This window comes from Chaetodon auriga, chromosome 6 (genome assembly GCF_051107435.1).
Source record: "Chaetodon auriga isolate fChaAug3 chromosome 6, fChaAug3.hap1, whole genome shotgun sequence".
In the NCBI taxonomy this organism is placed as follows: Eukaryota; Metazoa; Chordata; class Actinopteri; order Chaetodontiformes; family Chaetodontidae; genus Chaetodon; species Chaetodon auriga.
In genome coordinates, this window is record NC_135079.1 from 3,746,715 (window position 1) to 3,769,133 (window position 22,419).

The 22,419-nt window shown below is 43.5% G+C and overlaps 1 protein-coding gene across 5 annotated transcripts in view; it reads left to right on the top strand.

The window, feature by feature from the left end:
- The window catches only part of mgat4c (mgat4 family member C), a 99,754-nt gene extending 84,190 nt beyond the window's left edge, over positions 1-15,564 (top strand). For all 5 annotated transcript variants that reach the window (XM_076733867.1, XM_076733869.1, XM_076733865.1 and 2 more), the window contains 3 exons: positions 9,251-9,402; positions 10,024-10,171; positions 10,920-15,564. In XM_076733867.1, coding sequence (XP_076589982.1) covers positions 9,274-9,402; positions 10,024-10,171; positions 10,920-12,076 — 1,434 coding nt within the window. In that variant the 5' untranslated portion in view covers positions 9,251-9,273 and the 3' untranslated portion in view covers positions 12,077-15,564. The remainder of the gene's footprint in view (positions 1-9,250; positions 9,403-10,023; positions 10,172-10,919) is intronic.
- The last annotated feature ends 6,855 nt before the right edge of the window (positions 15,565-22,419 follow it).

A 22,419-nucleotide genomic window follows, 5' to 3' on the forward strand; every position in this document is an offset into this window, starting at 1 on the left:
ATATGTGGTTGAATTTTCACTTCACACGTTATGGTCATGGACATGAGTCACACAGTGGGAAAACACAGGTGCCCATCTGCCGTCGTTATAAGTCCCAGTGGGACCCCGGTCCTGTGTGCAAACAGGGCTTGTAGGTCGTGGGCAAACTGGGTCATAGCATGTGAGTCGCAGCTGCACACCCATCATTTAAGCAGAAGTCATTTTGGTGGTATAAAGAAGAAATGTATGAGCCCACACGGTCAAGATAAAATTCAGTGTCAGTGGACCACCCCCAAATACTTCTACCTGATGATATCATTTCAAATTACTTCCACCTAAGGGAGATAGTTGTCAGTCGTCTGTGTAAGCATGTAATTATGACCCATATTTAAATTCATTGTTAGGCTGCAACCTCTTGGTCGTAGTCATGTGACGTAGTATAAAGAGCAGGGAAGTCCACATGTGGAGGAGGCGGGGTGGATGGATGGGTCAAACCAACACAGAGCTTTCACCCAGGAGTCACTGCTGGCTTACTTTAACTTACGTCATGTAACCTAATGCTTATTTTAACCAAAGCCTTGATCCTTTCCTAAACTTATCCTTGTTGTTGATTTGTGTCTGTGATTGGGTTAGTTAACCCTAACCCTAACCCTAACCCTAAGTAGTTTCATTGTCTAAACATGAGTGAACTGCGACCCATCAAAGGAGGGGTCATCATTTCCAAACGATGCTTGCCATTCTTGACTAGAAGAGGGGCTGCGCCTTCAAATTTGCCTGAGTACTTTCAGCCACTGTTATTAAATGCAAAACCCAGTTGTGTGAGCTCACATTGAGCTCTTTGGCTGTCCACTCTCTGCTTGACCAAAAACCTCATTCCCTAAGAGCACTTCAATGTATGCGCTGTCATTTTGGGTGAAACTGGGCCATCTTATTGTGTATCCAGTCCTCATTTCAACATGGAGCCTTTTGAAAAGCCTGCCAGTGCCCCGTCCTCCCCTGCACTAAATGTGTAGGGAGGAGATAGTGCATTCTCATGTTATCTGCCACCAACCCCTTGCCCCTTCAGCCATTTTCTCATTTCACAGATTTGACCAGGAGGTGACCTTGGCTTTTTAAGTGCTTTTAAGGCAGAGCCAAGTCTCCTCTTCCTTTTTCCTGTCTCACAAATGGAGACAGAGAGAGAGAAGGAGAGGGAGAGGGGATTTCTTTCCGGCCTTTTCTTCAATGGCCTTTTTCCCCCTTTTTTCTTTCATCCTCTCTCATGCCCGTAGCCACTGTCCAGTTTTTTTTTATAGAGCAGACATGATGACAGGCTGTTGTCTGCTAATTCACGTGGGTCTGTGCTTTTAATGTAGAAAAGGACCTCAGGGAAGCAGCAGCATATGTTTATGACACATGACGTCAGGCACAGAGGGCAGTCAGGGAGTTTGAAGTCGGGAAGACACAGTCTATTAGCCGAATGTGATATAACAAAGAACTAATTGAATATCTTTGCCCTAGAGAGTACTTCACAATATTCAAATACTAATCATCTTGTGTCTCAGATGGAGGTAATAATTTATATCACTGGCTGCATCTTAACAGCCTCACACAGGGGATGGGGAAGGAATGAAGACCATATGCATGTGTCTGCATGTATACACGGGGTGTATGCATGTCAAGTGTGTTTTCTAGTGGAAATAAGCAGGCAGTAACGCAATCCTCCATCACCGTCCCTCCCAAGTGCACCCCTGGCAGAGCGCTAATCTGGGTCAAAGTGCTAACTGCTTAGAAGGGCCTTTGAGAGGCTCGGCCCATCATTTCTCACGGCTCCCGTCCTCGCTGTGCTCACCACAGCTCTAGGAGCGAAGGGCTTTCATATTTCCTTCTGACCTCAACGTAAACATCCAAACAAGACTCAAGAAGAGAGTGTTTCAGCTAGCAAAGCTTCACAAGCCTCCCCACATCCTCAATCTCCTTCACTTCGAGACCTCACTGCAGAGAGCCTCTCAGCGGTCCTCTGTGTTGAAGCATGCGCTGTATACATTGTCACATCATCAGCACATTAAACTCTTTGATTGCACTCAGTTTGTGTTTCATGATAAATGCAGTCTTGCTTCCATTTCACTGAGGCGTTAAGGACTGGCTGTCCAGGGATGGCAACAGTCCATTCACGGCTATAAATGATGAGGCCTTTTCCTCACCGGCCAAGAAAGTAGATATCAAATAGGGGGAAAAATATGGACCGATCTGAGGAAGCTCTTTACAATCAAATTTCAATTACAGACCAGACTGGACGATCTGGACGATTGTGCTGCAGCAGAGAAGGGGCCACAGCCGTTTGTTCTAAATGTTTTGATGCTTGATTGCTCTGAAGGTAGCATCAATGGGTGGCACTTGCTCAGTGTTTCATGAGAATGTACTGCGGTAGCTTGCACCTTCTGTGCCAGTACTGCTCTGGAAAAACAAGCCTTGATGCCGATGAAATGAAAAGCTTTGTTGATGTCTCCAACACACCCTGGAACGAGAACAAGGCACTGTCCTCTCACCGTCTGAGCTTATAAAGACAAGGACACCGGACCATCCGGAATAGAAAAGGCTGGTTGGCAGTGCTTGGAAATATTCTCGTATCAGAGAGCCTGACAGGCTGACTGGATGAGACCATTTGGGGTTTTTTGCGCTCCAAGTTGTCTTGCACAGTGGTGCCTTATGGGAGAACAGCTGGAAGTGCCGTTGTCACTGGACGGCTTGTTTCTCCCTCGAGGGCCACAGCAGTGGTAGCGGTGGCGGTTGATGGCGGGGGGAGGGTGGCGCACTAGGACAGTGTGTCCGCAGGGATCGCATCACATTCAGCGCACACACACACACAAGCGCACTCCTCTCTACCACCACCTCCACAACACCTCCTCCTCCCATTAGAGAGAGTGAGCTCAAGCTGCTGACAGCGGTGACAGGCCCAGCGCAGGGAGGCGATGGGGGAAGGTGGTGCTGCTGCTGCTGCTGCTGTCGCGAGGTGGTACATCTGTTTGGGGCCCAGGCACAAACGTCTGGCCTCTGGAGTTTGATGCAGCCAGGATTAGTAAAGCACACCACATCTGGGACCATTTTGTGATCAGAAAATCACTTGGCAGCTTACAGACACAAAGAAAGAGCAAACAGCAAAACAGGAGTTTGTGTTGTCACCTCAAATAACATGATGACTCCCTTTGGAAGATTAACTTTGTGGAGATGACAGGTCATCAACCACAAACATGATTGGCTGCTGTGGCAGACATGGCTTACAGGAGTCACATGGTGGCTCTCCCAGTAACACAGCCTCCAGGCTTTAATTTACCACATCATGCATTGATAATACCCTCATTGGCAATTCCCCATCACATTCCGATAATTAAGATCATTTCCGTGTTTCTATAAGGGCCGTGGATGTCTGACAAGGGTCGCTAAGTCTTTGTAGATGACAGATTCCTTTGTATGGCGGGCTGTAAGAATGTAGTAATTGGTAAACTGTTTGACCAATTTGAATTATTAACAAAACAGCCATTTCATAATAAAGGGATTTATTATTCCACCCTGCACCACAATTTCGTTATCAACAAAAGCTTTTGTTACTCTCGGCTTTTTATCAAGAAAGAAAATCCATTGAAAGTGGCTGAAGGCCTGACACAAAGCAACTGCTGAATCCCTGCAAATCTGCAGGCTTAATTGATTATTTGTGCGGAGCTGTATATCTGCAAGGTGCAGGATACCCAGGGGAAATAATGTAAAACAGATAACAAGATGAAATGTGGGAGAATTGCTTTCTGCTACCCATTTTATTAATCTTTTCCCCTTTTCTTATTCACAATGAGTTTCCCATCTAGATTTTCCCATTACCAAAACGCAGCTTCACATTTTAAAAACGGAGTGGCCTAAATCGAAAGTTGAGAGCTGATTCGAGCCGGCAAGAAAAGTGTTTGTTAAGAGGTTATTTTGATTTCTGAATAACACATGGAGGGACTCGGTGTTGTGTGTACCTGAAGCTCCCAGAGGAGAGCATTTTATTTTCAAATCTCATCTTCATTATTCTGCCTTTCTCAGTTCGCTGCCGGCATTCAAAAGAATGAATTCATTATGCTGATACTATACACAAACATTTTTTGAAAAAGTAATCTATTCAGACTTTTTTTTTCCACATGCAGGTTTGCAGGTGTTACTCCTTAGCCAAGCCACGTGTTCTCCGAGGCATCCTGACATTGTGTTTTCACTGTTGTGGAAATGACTTTAAAGGAACAACCTTGGGAAGATAGGATGTGAAATTACTGTGGAGCTCGACTCATGTTTGTAGCATGTCAGCGCCGCTCTGCTCGATCCCGTACCTTTTTTCTCCATTTACTCTGCTCTTCTCTCCCCTTTCACAGCACTCAAAAGCAAAAAGTGATGGAGCGTTGGCATGCAGGAGGACTGCTTCCACTCGGCAGCAATCAAGCCATTACAAATGGAGAGGGAATGAAAGGCCTTTTGTTTTGTTTTGTTTTTTCGGTGTGATATAGAATTCTTGGCATTAGGTTGCACATCAGGCCAGACCATAATTGCCTTCTCCTCACTGGGGAGCTCCTTGTTTTCCATTTGAAGTCTGCCTCCGTCAGATTTCACCATTAGAGGGAGGGGGTGTAGCAAGGGAGAGGAAGACAATTCCTGGATCAGTCATCTCATATGGGCTGCCAGAGAAGCATGGAGGACATTGACGATGAATAGCTTGCCAAGGTTTGCCTGGAACACAGAAAAAACTGAATGTTGCTAGCAAAACACAGATAAAAAACTTGGTCCTACTTTCTCACTGTACTGTATCAAGTGTTGAAACAACAGAAAATCCAGTATTTATTCATCAAGTGTGGGATTTTGATAAATTTCTGTGTTTATTTTAATTGTAAATTAAATATTCTTTATTTTGGGCGCTCGCTCAGTCAAAACAAGCACTTTGAAGGCTCTGGGAACTTGTGATGGTTAATTTCTGCTGTTACTAAACGACTAAATTATTCAACCAGACTAATAATTTATACATACATGATGTCATTCAACCTGCTAAAAAAATAATTTCTAAATCCTGAATTCTGCGCTCCTAATTGCACTTAATGGATATGTTATGAGCCTCTTCCATCTTCATCATGATCCCGGTTTACGCAGAGCTCTTGACGTAATTCTCCATTTCCTTTGTTTCTCCTCTTCACTCCCTTGTGTACTCGCCTTTCTGCACAGCAGCATAATAACCCTCAGCTTGCCGTGACGTCAACGATTGATTGGCAGAAATTTTCCAGCTGAGAGCCATTTCCAAACCTCAAGGCACTAGTCATGGTGTGATACAACCTGGTGATAGTTTCCTCAGAGGATTTTTAGAGGCTTTCTGGGTATATTTTTTATCTTATCTCCTGTAGGAGCAACTGTAGCAACAATCACAAGGATTTCTGGCTCCTAGCAGGGTGTCACTGTTTGCTGCAGCCAAAAAAAGATAAAAACAAACAAACAGAAAATTATATTCAATTAAAAACATGGCAGTCTTGAGAAATCTTGATCAAATTGAATATTTACTCACAAGAATGAAAATCTAATTGAATTTGTGAGGTCCTTCGGGCAAACACGCTCAGCTTTTGTCACAGTTTTGTCGCTACCAAGCTCGCTTTGTGTCAATCTTATGGGATTTAACCTCTTACTGAGAGCACGGTTTTCAAAAGGAGTTCAGGAAAGACAGTTGATGTGTGTAAATTGCACAGCGCGCTGGGTATAAGCGAGCAGAGAGGCGGTGTTGTGGTTTATGTGGTCCAGTTCACACACACAGTGCATAATGGATATTTAACAGCCCCAGCCTGCTGGAAGTGTGCTGTGTCCTGAAATGGTGCTGGAGATATCTGAGTGTGTGACTGCCAGGATGACACACCCATTAAAACACACTTAGTCCATTTCACTGCTGCAGTTCCACTCTGGATTCATGCCACAAGAATAAACACAACAACACTCGCATGCCTCCCTCTTGTTGATTGATGCTTGCAGAGTTAAGACTAACATCCATATATCCACATATACCTTTTCCATATCCCAGCATATTCCAAGAATATACAGTAGACTGGAAATAGACTGATGATGTTTTAGGTGCTCTGACGTGCATCTCAGTCACAGTTAAATCTGGGGTGGGAGAAGTGAGCATGTTCCACAGCTGCGCCTTTGGCAGCATGAGCATCTCATCCTCTTCGTGCTCTGAGCCCACACTGAATTATTGAAATAAGAGAGGCGCCTCGCTTTGTCTTGTATCGTCAGGATAGACACCCAAAACTCCAATCTGAAAGATCACCTCCCCTTCCAACACGAAGCAGGGAACCTGTTTAATTGCAGCTCTCCCGCTGGATCACGCAAAGTTTATTTATTTAGTTTTGTTGTAGGTCTGGCGTTTCAACAGAGCGTCTGTTTGTGGCAAAGGAAAGAGCTGCTGCTGAAAAGAAAGCTGGAGTTACCTGAGCTGTGGTCTCTCGTGTACTTGCATCAGCTGAGATTTCTCCAAAGTGGCCCTAATGATTCTCCTCATCATCATCATGCAGCACTCAGCCTTCTACAGCAGTGCTCTGCAATTTACTGAAGACAAGACTTCAAATACAATGGAGGCAGTGCAACATATTCTGCTGCCATAAATGAAGCTACAAAGTTAGTTAGTTTGTATGCATATATGGTATTCAGGGCATTCTGGACAGTCTGTGTCTATGGATGCGTCATTGGCAACACAATAGCTTGCAAAGAGTGTATGAAAAATAGATCGTCTGTATAGCTGCAAACAGCAGATACGAGACAAATGTTGGCTCTGGCTGGTAGCGCTGAGTCAGATTCCCATGTTTTATTTGGGGGATGCTCCCATAGGTTAGATTTACCAGGTTGCAGTTTGGTTCTTCAATCTGTCGAACTGCTCGAACAGAAGACGAACTCTTGTTAGGCCGAGCGTAACGTGACAGTAGCCAGAACATAAGACGTGAGGGTTAAAATGTTCTAAGATTGCCAATATGCTCTTGTTCAATACTGAACAGCAGGCAATTAAATTGAATGCACCATAGCTGCTGGTTTATAACATTTCTTTGAATGTAGAACTGAAATAGTCGATATAAGATTGCGACCATTAACCAGTTCACAGCTCAGCCAGATTTTTACATGCACTGTAGGTAGTTGTGCTTTTTTTGTAATAATGTCTTCGCAGACAAACAGCTCCAACTATTGTAATTGCTGATAATTGCCTGCCACATTAAACCACACTGCGTTGAAAATTGCACAGAGCAGGCTGCAGTGGATGGATGTGTTAAATTCAGTTTTCAAGTGTGCACAAAGAGGTATTGACTAGCCGAATCCCAGGTGAGGCTGACTCCTGGTGCGAGTGATCGATGTGTGTATGGTCATTGAACTGAGCTTAGAGGTAGTTTGTATTCTATTAGGCATCTCTGGGGTTTTGCAGCAGCAGAACAAAAGCACATGCTGATGCCTAATTGCTGGCAAAGAAAAGACCAACGCTATTGTTACATCTGTAGGCTGTTACTTCTGCTGCTGCTGTTTGCGGGCTTGTTCTCCCTCGGTCGGTCTCAGTTGTACAGTTGCTATGAGGAGTTGCCAATCTTGTTGTGACTGAGCCTGATACACAATTCTGGTCTAACTGAAGGCTGCGTACGGTATAGCTTTCACTGCTGCTCATAAGCCGCCAGATAGATGCATGTTTAGCCGTCAACATCGGATAGAAAGCATTATAAATTCATTTACAGTGTGACTTTATGCCTTTCTGTCCTTATCTTATAACAGCCAGCAGGTAGGGGCACATTAATATTAACATTTTAGCATAATAATGTAACCTAACATATAAGAGCTGCAAGGTTTACTCATGATTTTGTCGCCCACATGCATTACCTAAAAGCAGTGGGAGAAAAAGAAAATGTATGTGCACCAATACATTCTTACAGCTCCATATCAGCGTATGTTTGACTCAGAGTGTATTGTGTCCATCCGGTGCACCTCCTGCTACACAACTCGCCCCTCACGACCAGCACTCTGCTCCCGTTCCCATTATTTATAGCAGCTTTTAATTGATCAAGGCTTCCAAGAGTTGTTTACAACAGAGCTCCGACAAAACATCTTGTGAGATCTCGTCTGGCCCTCGTGTCTGCTGTCGCTCTATCCTTCATAATGCTGGCGCAGCTTGTGTTGTTGGTTTTTAGCAAATGTAACCACAGCTTTTAAAGGATTTAGAAACTTGTTTGTGACCAGAAGGGAAGCTCACCCAGTTCAAAATCCTGAATCCGTTTTGCACCCATCAGCAGCCACGATCGCGCTGCCTGTGAGAGCAGTGTGCTCAGTGGGTTTTGACAGCTTGTTAGCAACCAGAAGGAAAGCATGGCTAAACCTCGGCATAACATTTCACATTACTTGTGATAATCGATCAGTAATTTAATTCCTTTCATAATTGGTTCCAGCTTCTAAAAGGGGAAGATTTGTTGTCTTTTTTGTACGATCTAACTCTAAATTGAAGGTCACTCTGGGGTCTGGGAAGGTATGATGGGATGTTTTTCTGTTTTTTTTTTTTTTTAATTGTATAAAATAAATGATCAACAAATCCAAAAAAAAAAGATGAATAGATAAATGAAAGCAGTCATCCATTTTATTCTCCACTGTGTCTCTTTTGCTTCTCATAAATTTCTTTTTCTTCTCTCCAAGGACAACAAATCTGAAATAAAAGGAGCTGAATTCATAATTGAATTGGCTTCTCCCTTTAGTGATGTGGCCTGTAATCTACAAATAGAAAAAGTCACATGTTCACAACAAAGAGGATTAAGGCCGCCGATAAGAGCGAACAGGAGCATCTCTTTTTGACCGAAGAATGTATTGAAATGCCGCCCATCGACCGTAGCGCCAACACCTATCGCTGAACAGCTAGGAATGGCAGCAGGGTGGGGGTGCGCTGTACAAATTCAACGTTGGTGCGTGTCTTCATTGTTATTCGTGAAGAACGTACTTGATTTAAATCAGTAATGTATTGTTGGGCATGTCGATATTCTTTCTGTGCTGCAGTTCCTTTAGTGTTTCTCATGTGTGATTTGCTAATCAGTGGCTTTGGTCCAGCTCTTTCCCTGAAAAGGGAAAAAAAAATCACCATCACACATCATTAGAAGTCTGTTGAAGAGTAATTATTACGCTGGCGGAGGATAATCACGTCATACATGGTCCTAAAATTGATTCCCCCACAGTCTGTTGACATAACGGCAGTCAAAGCGTCATTTCTCATCTTCTCCTCGTGCAGATCCCAGCAAGAGCGAGTGCAGCATGAGGCTGGTGTGGAAATCCCTGGACAAGATGAGGTGTCTGAGGAAACGCTCCACAATCCCCTTCCTCGGCTTCCTCATCACCTTCCTCCTCTTCCTGAACCTCTACATTGAAGACGGCTACGTGCTGGTTAGTACGTGTGTTTTTAACAAGCACTTCCCGAATCAAATTAGATGAAGTACTCATAGTATTTCTTCTTAATGTCTGAGCACATTTGACCAAGTTCTCATATTTATTCACTCCACCCATGTTGTCCCTTTTATAATTGCTTGTTTTTAAAGGAAACATGTTTAAATTTTCATGACATGGACCCAAGTTGAAATCATCCAGATGATTTATTTCTTATTCATGATGCCATCAAAAGTTGGTGATCACAGTACATTATCTGTGTTTGTTATTTAAATTATTAAGAGCTAGTTCACATTTTCAACTCTCTAGTGCTCTTCTCGAGTCCATTTGCTCAGCTATGCAAAGCGCCTGGAGAGGTTTTAAGGCTCCTTTTGTCTCTAGACGTCGAGGGTTAGCGCAGACACATCAAAACACATATTGTGTCAAGTTTGTACAGGATGTTAGAGACAAGCTTAAGAAAACAAAAGTCTGCTTTTCCCCTCATTTGAATTATTCACTGTAGAAACTGAAGTTTTCAATACGTCTTTCCTGTCCCTTTTCTGCAGTAAATATAACAGCTGTGTGTTTTTTTCCTCTGTTGTTCATAATATGAAACACTGTGTTTGTCATGCTGTGTTCCAGGAAGGGGATAAAAGACAGCTAAGGGAAACATCAGTCCACCCTCCAAGCTCAGAGCGATACGTTCACACCTTCAGAGACCTCAGTAATTTCTCCGGAACCATTAATGTCACGTACCGTTATCTCGCTGGAACCCCACTGAACCGCAAGAGTAAGTTTAGTGTTTGTTTAAAGAGGAATTTACATTGACTTTTTCCACGAGCTTTGGGGAGTTACAGTAAGTCGTAGCTGTGAACATGAGCTGAGAATAAAAACTTCAAATGTCTGACGTGGGGATTGAAAGCGCAGCAGTAAAAATGCAACTGCTCCACAGAGACCTCAAAATTAAACACTGTGCGCTACTTTTATGCTAAGATTCAGACACCAAACCTTTCTGAGTGTTTTACCTACAGTGAGCACAGAGCTCTAATTCAAGGTGTGAGCCACAAAATGTTCACCAGGACTATCTACAGACCTTCATCACTGCTTATAAAAGTGTAATAAATGCTTCATCACAACTCTACCGGATGAACAAATGCATTAACAATACATGTTGTGGTATTCTGCTCGGTAGCTTTTTCTAGGTCTTTCAGCTGCATCTCACAGTCTTCATTACTGGCTGGACTTCACTCATTGAGAGTGAGAATGAGAGTTTGGTCACTCGATAACTGATGGTTGTATGTGAGGAAGATCAGCTGATTAAGACTGTGAGATGCATTCAAAAGCAAGAAGAGAGCAAGTGCACCTTGAATGAAGATTCACACTTAAATTACAGCTTAAGTTTATTTCCTGGAGCAACAGTCTTGAGTTTGAAATGATTGATCTTCTCAGTCAATGCATGTCTCTGCAATATGCTGAAACTTGGTCACATACAAGCTTTTCTGTTTTGTGATAATATGAAATGCTCATTTTGTTCACAGAGTATCTCACCATTGGACTATCATCAGTCAAAAGAAAAAGAGGAAACTACCTTCTGGAGACGATCAAATCCATCTTTGATCAGTCCAGTTACGAGGAGCTCAAAGAGATTGTGGTTGTGGTCCACCTGGCGGACTTTGACCTGGTCTGGTGTGAGAACCTGGTGCAGGAAATCACCAGGAAGTTTGCTCACCACATCATAGCCGGACGCCTCCTGGTGATCCAGGCCCCAGAGGAGTACTATCCGTCTTTGGACGGTTTGAAAAGGAACTACAACGACCCGGAGGACCGGGTCCGTTTCCGTTCTAAGCAGAACGTGGACTACGCTTTCCTCCTCAACTTCTGCACAAACCTCTCTCACTTCTACATGATGTTAGAGGACGACGTGCGCTGCTCCAGGAACTTCCTGACGGCGCTGAAGAAGGTGATCACCTCCAGAGAAGGTTCCTACTGGGTGATGCTGGAGTTCTCCAAGCTGGGCTACATCGGGAAGCTGTACCACTCCAAAGACCTGCCGCGTCTGGCTCACTTCCTGCTCATGTTCTACCAGGAAATGCCCTGCGACTGGCTCCTCATCCACTTCAGGGGTCTGCTGGCCCAGAAGGACGTGATCCGCTTCAAGCCTTCGCTGTTCCAGCACATGGGCTACTACTCCTCTTACAAAGGAGCAGAGAACAAGCTGAAGGACGACGACTTCGAGGAAGACTCCATCGACATCCCCGACAACCCTCCTGCCAGCCTTTACACAAACATCAACGTCTTTGAAAACTACGACGCCACCAAGGCTTACAGCACAGTGGACGAATACTTTTGGGGGAAGCCTCCTTCCACAGGAGATTTCTTTGTCATAGTCTTTAATAAGTCTACCAAAATTAGTAAAATTAAGATTGCCACTGGCTCTGACGACCGTCAGAATGACATTCTTCACCACGGAGCTCTGGAAGTGGGAGAGAAACTAGTTGGGACTAAAAAAGGGAAGCAGTGTTCCTCTTATATCACATTAGGGGAGTTTAAAAACGGCAACATTGAGGTTCAAGATGTAGACCACAAAATTGCCTTTGACATTGAGTGTGTGCGCATTGTGGTGACAGCCAGTCAGAAAGAGTGGCTCATTATTAGAAGTATAAGTTTATGGACTACACAACCCCCCAGCCAATGAGGACGATACATAAAGACTCTTAGTATGTCATAGAGGCAAATGTTTTTATTATTATTATTTATTAATGTATGTATTTCCAGGTTTATTTATTCATTTTGTATGTATTTATTGATACTCATTTTGATTGCCAAATCAGTCTATAGTTTTTTATACCTGCAAGTTGTAACCTTAGTGGAGCATCTTCCCAGTCATCCTTAAGGACTGTTCAACTGACCTCAGAGTATTAATGAACATTTGTTTCCCTCAGCGTTCCGTAAGCCTTTATTTATTTCAGCTTTTGACGGCCGTTCTTAACACAGGGCTGGGCGATAATTCGGTATTATGTTTGACCAATATTCTTCTATCCAGGACAAGGCTTAAAATATTCTGTATTTGTCTGACTGTCAACAAGTCCAACGAGAGACCAAAACCAACAGCGAGCTGATCCTGCTAAGAGTTTCCATGGAGCCGAAGTCTAATACATCTCACGCCTCTGTGCCATTGAGCTCCATTGTTGTCCAGAAACAATTAAAATTAGTGAGCCATACCCTTCCACTGGCTCATTCATTTTACTGTGACTTCATTATAATCAGCTTGAGCACTGTAGGTCATTTCGTGTCAATCCCGCATACGTCATCCTGCTGCTGCGAAATGTGACGACACATTAACAACCTTTTTGTTAAAGATTTATGTGTCCAGTAGGGATGAATGGGCTTGAAGCGGAGAGACAAAGACAGAGTAGGGAAGTCAGATTGTAGCAAGAGACGGACGTTTTTGGCCTTTTCATGGGATTTGTGGACAAATACATAGAATCAACTCTGTCTTATCCTTTAACGGTTCCAAGCAACATGTAATTGGAAAGTTAACTTTTGAAATTTTTTTATTTCATCTGGTGGAAAGCATAACAGTTTCACACATTTCATTGCTTTGAACATCAGTTTTATCATTTAAAAAATGTGATTTTCCATATGTCTGCCATATCTTGATACAATATCAGTGTCATATAATATCCAGCAAAAGCGTTTCAGCCGTGTCGCCCAGCCCTACCAAGACAGCATATCTGAAGGCTCGTCAGAAAGTTGATTTAAGACAGATCGAACTTAGAGAACAGCGAATTTCTGATTTAATATTATGATGAGTGAGTAAATATTTTTTAAACAGCAGGCTTTTCTTGAAAGTAGCATCAAATTAAAGCCACTGTTTCTTCGGCAATTTTTCATGACTGATATTGAGCCTGCTCAAGTGTCGCCCTGGGATCCTCTCAGCAAGCCACCATTTGGCCCTTAATTATTTTCCTCCTTGAAAAGCCGCCAGGAAAGTATCAGAGGTCATTGTTGCCTTGAATATTCATCATACCACACTTCGCTTTTTCAGTTTCAAATATTCCTTGGCGGTGTAATCATCTTCATTGTGTTTGAGGCGGGTGTGCGAGTGGGCTGAGCTCTTTTACTAGCACTGTATGTTCCGTCAGGCCTGCCGACAGGAGAACAATGTTTGTTTTCACCCATCTTCTCCAAGAGCTGAGATTAGATTGCACAGTGAAGAATGGGCCAGGTCTGCTCTTAGGTCTCCTTTTTTTTTCTCCACAGCACAATTTTCCCCCAGTAAATTGGTCTGTGTTTGCCTCACTCTCTACACCAGCAAAACAACATCTCCCCTGAAGCTATAGGATCTCAATTCGTTCTTTCCCCAATGTTGCGCTCTCACAACTCCAATGTTTCTGCTCCTACATGGTTGCCTCTGTGATCTTTGCTCTCGGTTCATACAGTCTGCTGCTGCTTTGGGGAAACTCGCTCGGCTCTCCTTTGAAGATCCTTTTAGGATTCACCACCTTGCTTTACGTTGTTTAGCACCTAAAATTTGCGAGAATTAAGCTGCATATGTTAGCTCATCATCGCCGTGAAGCTCAAAGCGATTCAGAGCCGTGCTTTGAAAATAACCTTGTCATTTTCCATGTTGGTGTAACTATGATCTGTCGGTGAGCAATGTTCAGTGACAGATTCGTTTCTACGTTGAAATGGCGTCAACAAATCACTCAACAATGCAATAAAGAGGTAAATGTTTACATAACACTGATGTTCTTTGGGAACATGAGGTGGAAGCAGATTGTCATTAAGCATGCTGCGACAGTTTTATAAAGCTTTGTTCTGCTGTTGCAATAGCCACCTGTTCCGTGTTTTCCCTCCAGGTCTTGTTCAGTGTCACAGATCGAGACCTTTCCCAGATTGGCTTGTACCGCCACCTCGAAATCCTTCCTCAGCAAATCCCCCATGTGCTAGCTGAAATGAAATTAGAATGCCCACCACCTCACAATATGGCGTATTGTTTTTCCTCAGCATTTCCCTTGAAATGTCGGCATTCATTTTGGTGAATGATTCCGTGACCTGCATGGATCAGCTCCTCGGAGGGGATCTTGTTTGAATGGATGATGCTCAGAAACACAATCTACATTGCGCTGCGCGTGTGGTATTCTTTGCGATGCACACCTTGGTGCCAATTCAGCCTAGTATTACCTGCTTATGAGCTATAAACATATGATGTCACCGCAGGGCAGTTAGCTGTTTTACAAGTGTAATGGATGGCTTTGATATGCCTCATGCCCAAGTAGAGCAACTGTGTTGTGAGGCTGATATTTCTGGAGGAGAAACTGCTGTCTGATCTTTATTTGAAATAAGATGCCAGCCAAAACTAGCTGCACACTGCAGATTTATGGACAGATTTACATCTTGGGGATAACAACAAAAGCTGCATAAATTCCTCAACTGGATGTCAGCAAACTGCTGTGCACAGCATTCTTTGCTATTGGCAGCATGTTTGGAAACTACAATCCATACCAGGGCCTTGAGTGAACAGTGTGCACAGGATCAGTCATACTGTACATTTCACTTAACACTGAAAGGAAGCCTCTTCTGTCCTCCCGTTGAACACTCGCAGCCAGTAAACGCTCATCTTCACTGTCCATTTGTCAAGAATTAAACACTAACTGCATCGGCAGATCTCTGTGAGAAAAAGGGCAGAGGTTTGTGAATCACTTGCAGGCCGGTAACCGTCTAAGCTTGTTTAATTAGATCGGCTGCGAGGGTCCGATCCCCAAAGCTCCGAGCAAGTGATGAATGTGAATATGATGTGTGGATCCTGAGTTCTTTGAAATGTGAGCTGTCTTCCAGTGGAGCATGTACAAAGTGCATGAACAAAAGCATTTTCAGTGGATAACTCCTTTTGTACGTCAGGATCTATGAATTAATGTTCAGCTTCTGCTAATGAAATTGTACTGGGTTTGTACGTAGAAGCCTACCGATGCTACCTTACAACAGGTTCGGAGTTCACATGTGCTGTATATCGTTCAGTGGAGCGAGTGTGATAAGATGTTGCTTCTGTGTCTGTTTTACTTTCCATGGTTCTCTAAATGGTACTGTATTGTAAGATGACATATATTTTTTTACACATATCATTTCAAATGTTGTATTGTATATATTGTATTTAAAATGAAATTAGATTAAACGAATGAATGCCAACTCTGTGGTGCATTGATTGCTGCTGAGACGGCTGTGTGCTGGAGCTCAAGAGAGCACAAAATATTGAATATGTGTCTGCAGTGTCAGGGCTTGATATTGGTTTGAATGCCGCGAGGAAAACAAAACGCTCTTTACATGACCCTGAATCAAAAATGTTGTCCCTGTTTTCTTTGCCTGATGAGTTATAATAAAAGTAGTACAGTTATGGCACACATTTTACATTTATATATATAAAAAAAACATTAGTGACATTCGCAGTTCCTTGAAACTTGCAAGCCTGTTTGACTCAGATGTTGCTGTAGCCAAAAGCAAAAACTATACATTATTCATTTCAATATTCATATGCTTTTTCCTGTTTTAACGGCATACTTAATGAAGGTGTGGGGATGGTGCTGGGGGGGATGCTGCACTGTTAGAAACTTCACGCTCTTTGTGGAAGAAAATGCATGACCCCTTTTGACAAATACACACCGTCAGACACCTGGGAACATGGCCGACAAGGGCGGCAGACGAAAAGTCACTGTGGAGGAGTGCCGCTGATAAAGCAGTTTACTCACTCCAAGTTCCTGTATATCTTTTACTGCCTGTGTAAAGGGACACGTGAGGCTCATATATGACAAGTGCCCAGTTAAAGCTCCAGTGCTCTGAGCGTTTTCAAAAATCACACCACTTCAAGTGTCATAAATTAGTAAATGCACAGATGCCATTCACACATGGATTCAGGGCAACTCGCTCTTTAAAGTGAGAGCGGTATCGCTAATGTCCGCAGAGGATAAACATCCATAGAAATTCATTGAGAAAGCATGGGAGAAAGTCGCTCACGGTTACTTCCGATCTTCTTTCACAAACATCACATTTTTCAAAAGTAAAGTAAGAGTTGTGTGTTCATCCACGGCTGAACTGCAGAGGAGGCACATTATGACCTTCAATTTCAGATTCACTAAAAAATGGAGAATTCAGGCAGTAGATAAATAAATAAATGTCCACAGCTAATTCACTGACTTTATAGCAACAGTATACAGTATTAGACTTCCCACTTTCTTCTCACAGTACTAGGATGTATAATGTTATGATCTTATGTCACCAGAACCCCAACGCTCATCTTAATCCATTTTTCCATCCGTTTTTTCTGTGTTGGAAGCCTTTTGTGTGGTGGATAATAAGAGAAAATGAGCTGCAAAAGCCCATAAGAAACAAGGCCAATTCAAAAATACATACAAACATCCAAAACAAATTCAACAAGGCAAACGTGCTGCGATTGACTAAACATGCTTCAGAGAGCCAAAACAAATACATTGAAAGCACCAACGCTGCAAATACAGAAAGGGTGCAAAGTGTTTTGTTGTTGTTTTTTGGTATATATGTACAGTATATATATATATTATATTTATTATATAGTTTAGAAAATATTATAGATCCAAGACAAAAGTGACAGAAGAGCAGGACTGAGAGAAAGAGGCACAATTACAAATCAGTCTGTTAATTCAGCACCACAGACAACAACTACTGCTACTACTACTACTACTGCTACTACTACTACTACTACTGCTACTACTACTACTACTGCTGCTGCTGCTACTACTACTACTACTGCTACTACTACTACTACTGCTGCTGCTGCTGCTACTACTACTACTGCTACTACTACTACTACTACTAGTACTACTGCTGCTGCTACAACTACTACTACGGATATTTCAGAGCCATTGTCTGGATCATTGATTCTAACTTAGATATATTCAACTAAACAACCTCCCCGCCTCTGCACTCGCTCTGCTACTCAGGCATTCCCCCTAAAATCACCTACTGCTTTTAAAAATATAAGAAAAATAATGCTGAACGAAACAAAATCATCTGAAAAACTAAACAACAACAGTAAATAGAAATAGCAGTAACAGCAAGTCCGGCTGTGCCTCCCCCTCATTCCCAGTGTTTCTCCTGTTTATGCATCTCCTGAGTTTCATGTTGCTCCCCTGTTTGTTCTCTCTGTGTGTTTCTTTGTCTGGGTGTGGCGCTTCTTTTTCCCACCTGCTGCCAATCAGCCTGCACACCTGCAACCCATCCACCTCGTCCAGTTCACCAGTGTGCTCCTAAGGCTACGGCCAGGTCATGTGTTTTCCTCATGTTTGCCTGAATTATTTGTTCATCGTGGTCTCTGTCTGCCTTCTTCACCCAGTGTTTGTAAAACTCCTTCTTGAAAAAATCTTACCGATAAATCTGCATTTAAACCACCGTAAGCCATCCGACACAAACAAAACAAACGTAACCTGTTTGATCACAGTACAGTGAAACATTAAGAATAACAAAGGTTACCCAAATTGAAAGCCAAATATAGTTAGCTAGCTGTTCCAAGATGAGGGGGGAGGGTGTCCCAGAGGTTTGTGGAACACATTCGGAACATTAAGAAGGTCTGAGAGTTCATGTTGGGACATAAATGAGAGGCTGAACTATGAAGGTGCTAGATTATGCAAGAAAGTGAAAGTGTAAAACATGCAGGTGGCCAGTGCAGAGATCGGTTGTATCGGTCTAAATCCTGGCTGAAGCATTCGGAATTATCTGTAATTTTAGATCCGGGGAGCAAAAAAAAAAAAGAGAGCTGCAATAATGAAAGAGGCTGGAGAAAAAGCCTGCATCAGCATTTCGAAGTGTTGTTGTCGGATGGTCCTGAGATGACTCCTGGTTGATGACTTTGGCGCCTTCCTGGTCAGATGTCAAAAGCTCTGACAGCTTAGTTTAATTTGTTACACTCCCAGGAGTCAAGAATGAGACTTCCATACACAAATAAATGGCATGACTTGCTGAGCCGTGTAGTGATTATGCCAGAAGACTGTCAAAAAGAGCGAGGAGTGAAAACCAAGCAACAACAGCCCGGGGTGAAGACTATTCCTTACTAGATTTATTTGCAAAGAATTAGATGGAAACACACTGACAAGAATCCCTCCCAGCGGTGTTTCAGTGGTGCGAGCTTATTGTTGGCGGGCACAATTTTCCAAAATTTCACCAAACTGAACTGAACAACTTCATTTTTAGCTGGAAAAAGTCCTGTTTGTTATGAAAGGGGCTCAGGAAGGAGATTTAATGAATTCTCTCAACCCGTAGAGGAGCATTTAATCTGTTAATTGAACAGATTGGACATTGTTTCCATTGACAGTTGGGTGCTAATAAAGAGCAGTTGGCATATTGCGTTTCACAACAATGCTGATATATTGAAGAAATACAAAACATGCAAACTCTTCATGAAAAGTTTAAGAGAAAGCAGTGTAGGATCTGTAAACAGAAGGTTTTACGACAGGTTTGATAAAGCCACTTCTGATAATGGAGTCAAGTCTCATGCTCAGTTTAACACCTTCAGGCTTTCACAGTGCCAGCACCATTTCAGAGACCCCGAGCGTTTTGTCACAGCCATCTCCGCCTCTCTCCATCTCCCGTCCTTCAAAGTCATCCAGAACCAAATGGAAGGTAAGCGTACGTGACGGCTGGGTACCTGAGAAACCACAGCTAATGCACACTATGAAGGGGCCAGGGCAGCAAGTAAAAAACCAATATCCCACATAACAAGACCTGCACTGTGCACAGCGGGAGACATCGGCCAATCAATTGCTGTGGTTGCCATGGTGCTGCCAGCATGTACCTACATAGGAGGGCAAACCCCACACGATACCAGGCTGATATGGCTTGTGTGGATTTCCTCATTTGCCTTTTGATCCGTCCTCTCGTGCCTCTGGGAATCCGCCCCTGCGGTGGGATTTTAATTCTGCCCCACATTCACCATCCGTTTATTCAGATTTTTTTTTTTCTTCTTCTCTCGATGTGCACTCATAATATGTTTTCAAGCACACACCAGTGCAGCATCAAAGCGTTGTCAATAGCTTTTGATTAGTACATTTTGTGCTGTGTGTTTCATGGAGCGTTTGCTGCACAGACCCACTTGAGCCAGGTGCACAGGCTGAGGTGGAGCTAAGCCGGGGAAATGGATGTGGGGAGATAAAAGACATTTTGGGGAAGCTGAAAAGAAGCACAATGAACAGACAAATGGTTCCGCACATGGCTTTCAAAGTATTGAAGTTGAAGCGAAGCTGAAGGCAGGGAATCATGAAGCAGGCACCGGTGATGAATGACTCGTAATAACCTGGAGAGGAAGCTGTGATTGTGTGTCTACCTGTGATGGAGGGGCCCCTCAGTGTTCAGGTGCTCTCGGGTTGATGAGCAGCCAGTTATGGTGGATACCAAGAGGTCTGAGCCGGTCTGTGCCGCTGGGTATTGAACCAGTTTCATGATGGGAGAGGAAAAGCATGTATTCTTATCCGACAAATCTAGGATGAAAATGGCTGAGGGTGGGGATGAAAACTCGTCAAGCATTCAGTCATTGCTTGCATCCAGGTGATGGAAAAACAAAGCTATGTAAACTGGAATCTGCACATTTACAGGGTGGACGTCTGAGCTGTTCCATGCAGTACAAAGGAACGAGGTATAACTGGGTAGGTCACAAGTTTAATTACGCGGGTTAAGCCGCACTCTTACTGCATAGATGATCCAGCGCAGACAAGCTAAGAAGTTCTTTTCATTTGCTGTCATGATGTTGAACATTAGCAGTGAACCAGCCCAGCAGAACACTGTGTGTTTCACTTTAACTACTCCCATGGCATTTACAGGGTCTTCATGAGGAGTGGAGATAAAAAGGAACAGTGCTGCAGGCGCTGCTGGAGCCAGCTCCTTCCTCAGAGTGGATAGTCCCTACGGCAAATGAGGGTTTAATCGCTCCCAATTGCTTTGCCTCACAAAGGTGTGACACCTCCACCTGCTACCACCACCACCATCCTCCCATCTGTCTCTCATTGTTGCCAGCGAACAAATCTTGCCGTAGGGAGATGCACTGCCACTTTTCCTCAGTCCCGTCTTCCCTAAACCTCCACTTTCAGCTTTGTAATTCCTTCATCCTACTGGGAACAGGGAAAGAAGTAATCAAAACAATTACCTAAGTTCCATTTTGCTTCATAGGAGACTTGTCTTTTTTTTCATGTGAATCTTCAGCCAGAATGAAGCGGGTTGTGTCTTGGGGGCTTTTTGTGGAACATCACAAAGGCAGCAGCTGTCACAAAACAAGAAAAGCTTCAGAGGCATGCTGGTTCTACCAGCAGGTTTATCACTTGGCTCTTTCAACAAGAGATCCGCAACCAATTACCAAAAAAAAAAAAAAAAGACAGGAAAAAAACGTGTAAACCAAAAGCAGTCACCTTGATATGTTCACACAGACAGTTACGAGAAGACATCCTCTCATCAAGAGCTGTGCAATACATGGCAATCTGGATCATCGTGTAGAAGACAAAGCCGCCACGGCGCACATGCTTCGCTGCCGTTACCTCCAGGGATTGTTATCTATTTTCACAAAAAGGAACAGAAGAAAACAGGACTGTCTTAATGCCAAGCTACCTTACAGCGCGTGTCCTGATCCAAAGAGCTGAAAGAAAAGCTACACAACGTCTCTGCAGATCAACAGATCCTTGACTTTGATGAGACAAAATGAGCTCACCACAAGATATAATATCTTCCCCGGCCCTCCCCGCTGCCCACTGTTCATATCTATCCCCTACAGTAACTCTCATACTCCCGGGCATGTCGTCCAAAATTGTAAAGGCCTTAATTAAAGATTAATGTCAGGGTTTCTTGCATGCGCTGCTTAGATAACTCATTTCCCAGGGCGCATTGCTAAAAATCGCCCAGGCTGGACACCAGATTTTTCAGCTTTCAGAACAAAAGCCCTCAGCTCTCCGGCCAACTCGATTCTTTCAGCTGAAGGACAAGCAATAACAGCTCTGCTGCTCGCTTTGCAATGCCACCACTGTGACTGCAACGGGGGGAGGTTGAGTCATTTTAATTATCACAGGCAGGCAAAGAGACACAGTCAGCCAGTCGAAGGCTCGTTGCACAGACTGCTTGTCCCTCCACCCCTCGCAACAATTACTGATGCTCGTCTTCTTCATGAAGCCTGTTTATAATGTCAGGGCATGCCACAGAGTGGGGGATCTGTCTGAGGGAATCAGCCTCGCTTTATGTGCTTCTCCACATGATGGAGGTGTAGATGCAGAGGCCAGAGCCAGTGACTCATGTGTATGCATGTGTGTTCATGTAAACATGTGTTTTGTCAGCAGCTGCAGATGGATATAGATGAGATCTGACTAACTCCAGTGCTGTGCCAGCAGCGCAGTGACTGGCCTTGTTGGTTTCTTTCTCATAGATCCTTCTTTGACTGTCTCCAGACTTTGTTGTTCCATCCAAAAAAAAAGATGGTGATCCACAGTCCTGTCAACCACAGAGGCATCAGCATGCTCATTACATTCAATCTTATAAGGCTCGCAGGGACAGAGCATTGCAGAGCGGTAAAGGAGGATACTTTTATGGTCTGGAGGGCCTGTTATTTCACTCTTTGTGTACACCCCCACTGTGGGATACTCCAAATCAAATCAAACAAATTTGAAAGAACCTCGCAAAGATGAAAAACAAGCACATTCTGTAACATCCAGCAGGCAGTCCAGGCCAGCAGATTACAGATACAGGGTTTCAAACACAGTCTCTCCACTCTGAGGGGAAGGATATCTGATCGTTGCTTTATTTGCTTAACATCCCAGATGCCAAAATGACTATATCAGTGCAAGTGCTGCTACTGTGTAATCAAATATCCAGCTTGATATTCGGAGCGAATGGCAGTTTCAGTCATTGATTCAGCCTGGTGCTGCTGTCTCGTTAGCTGTCCTCTGTGGGTGCAGGACTGATTTTCCCTCTTTAAATACTGGCTGACATGTCAGGTTGCTGTGACGTCATTTTCAGTCAACAATGACGCTGTGTCAGCCA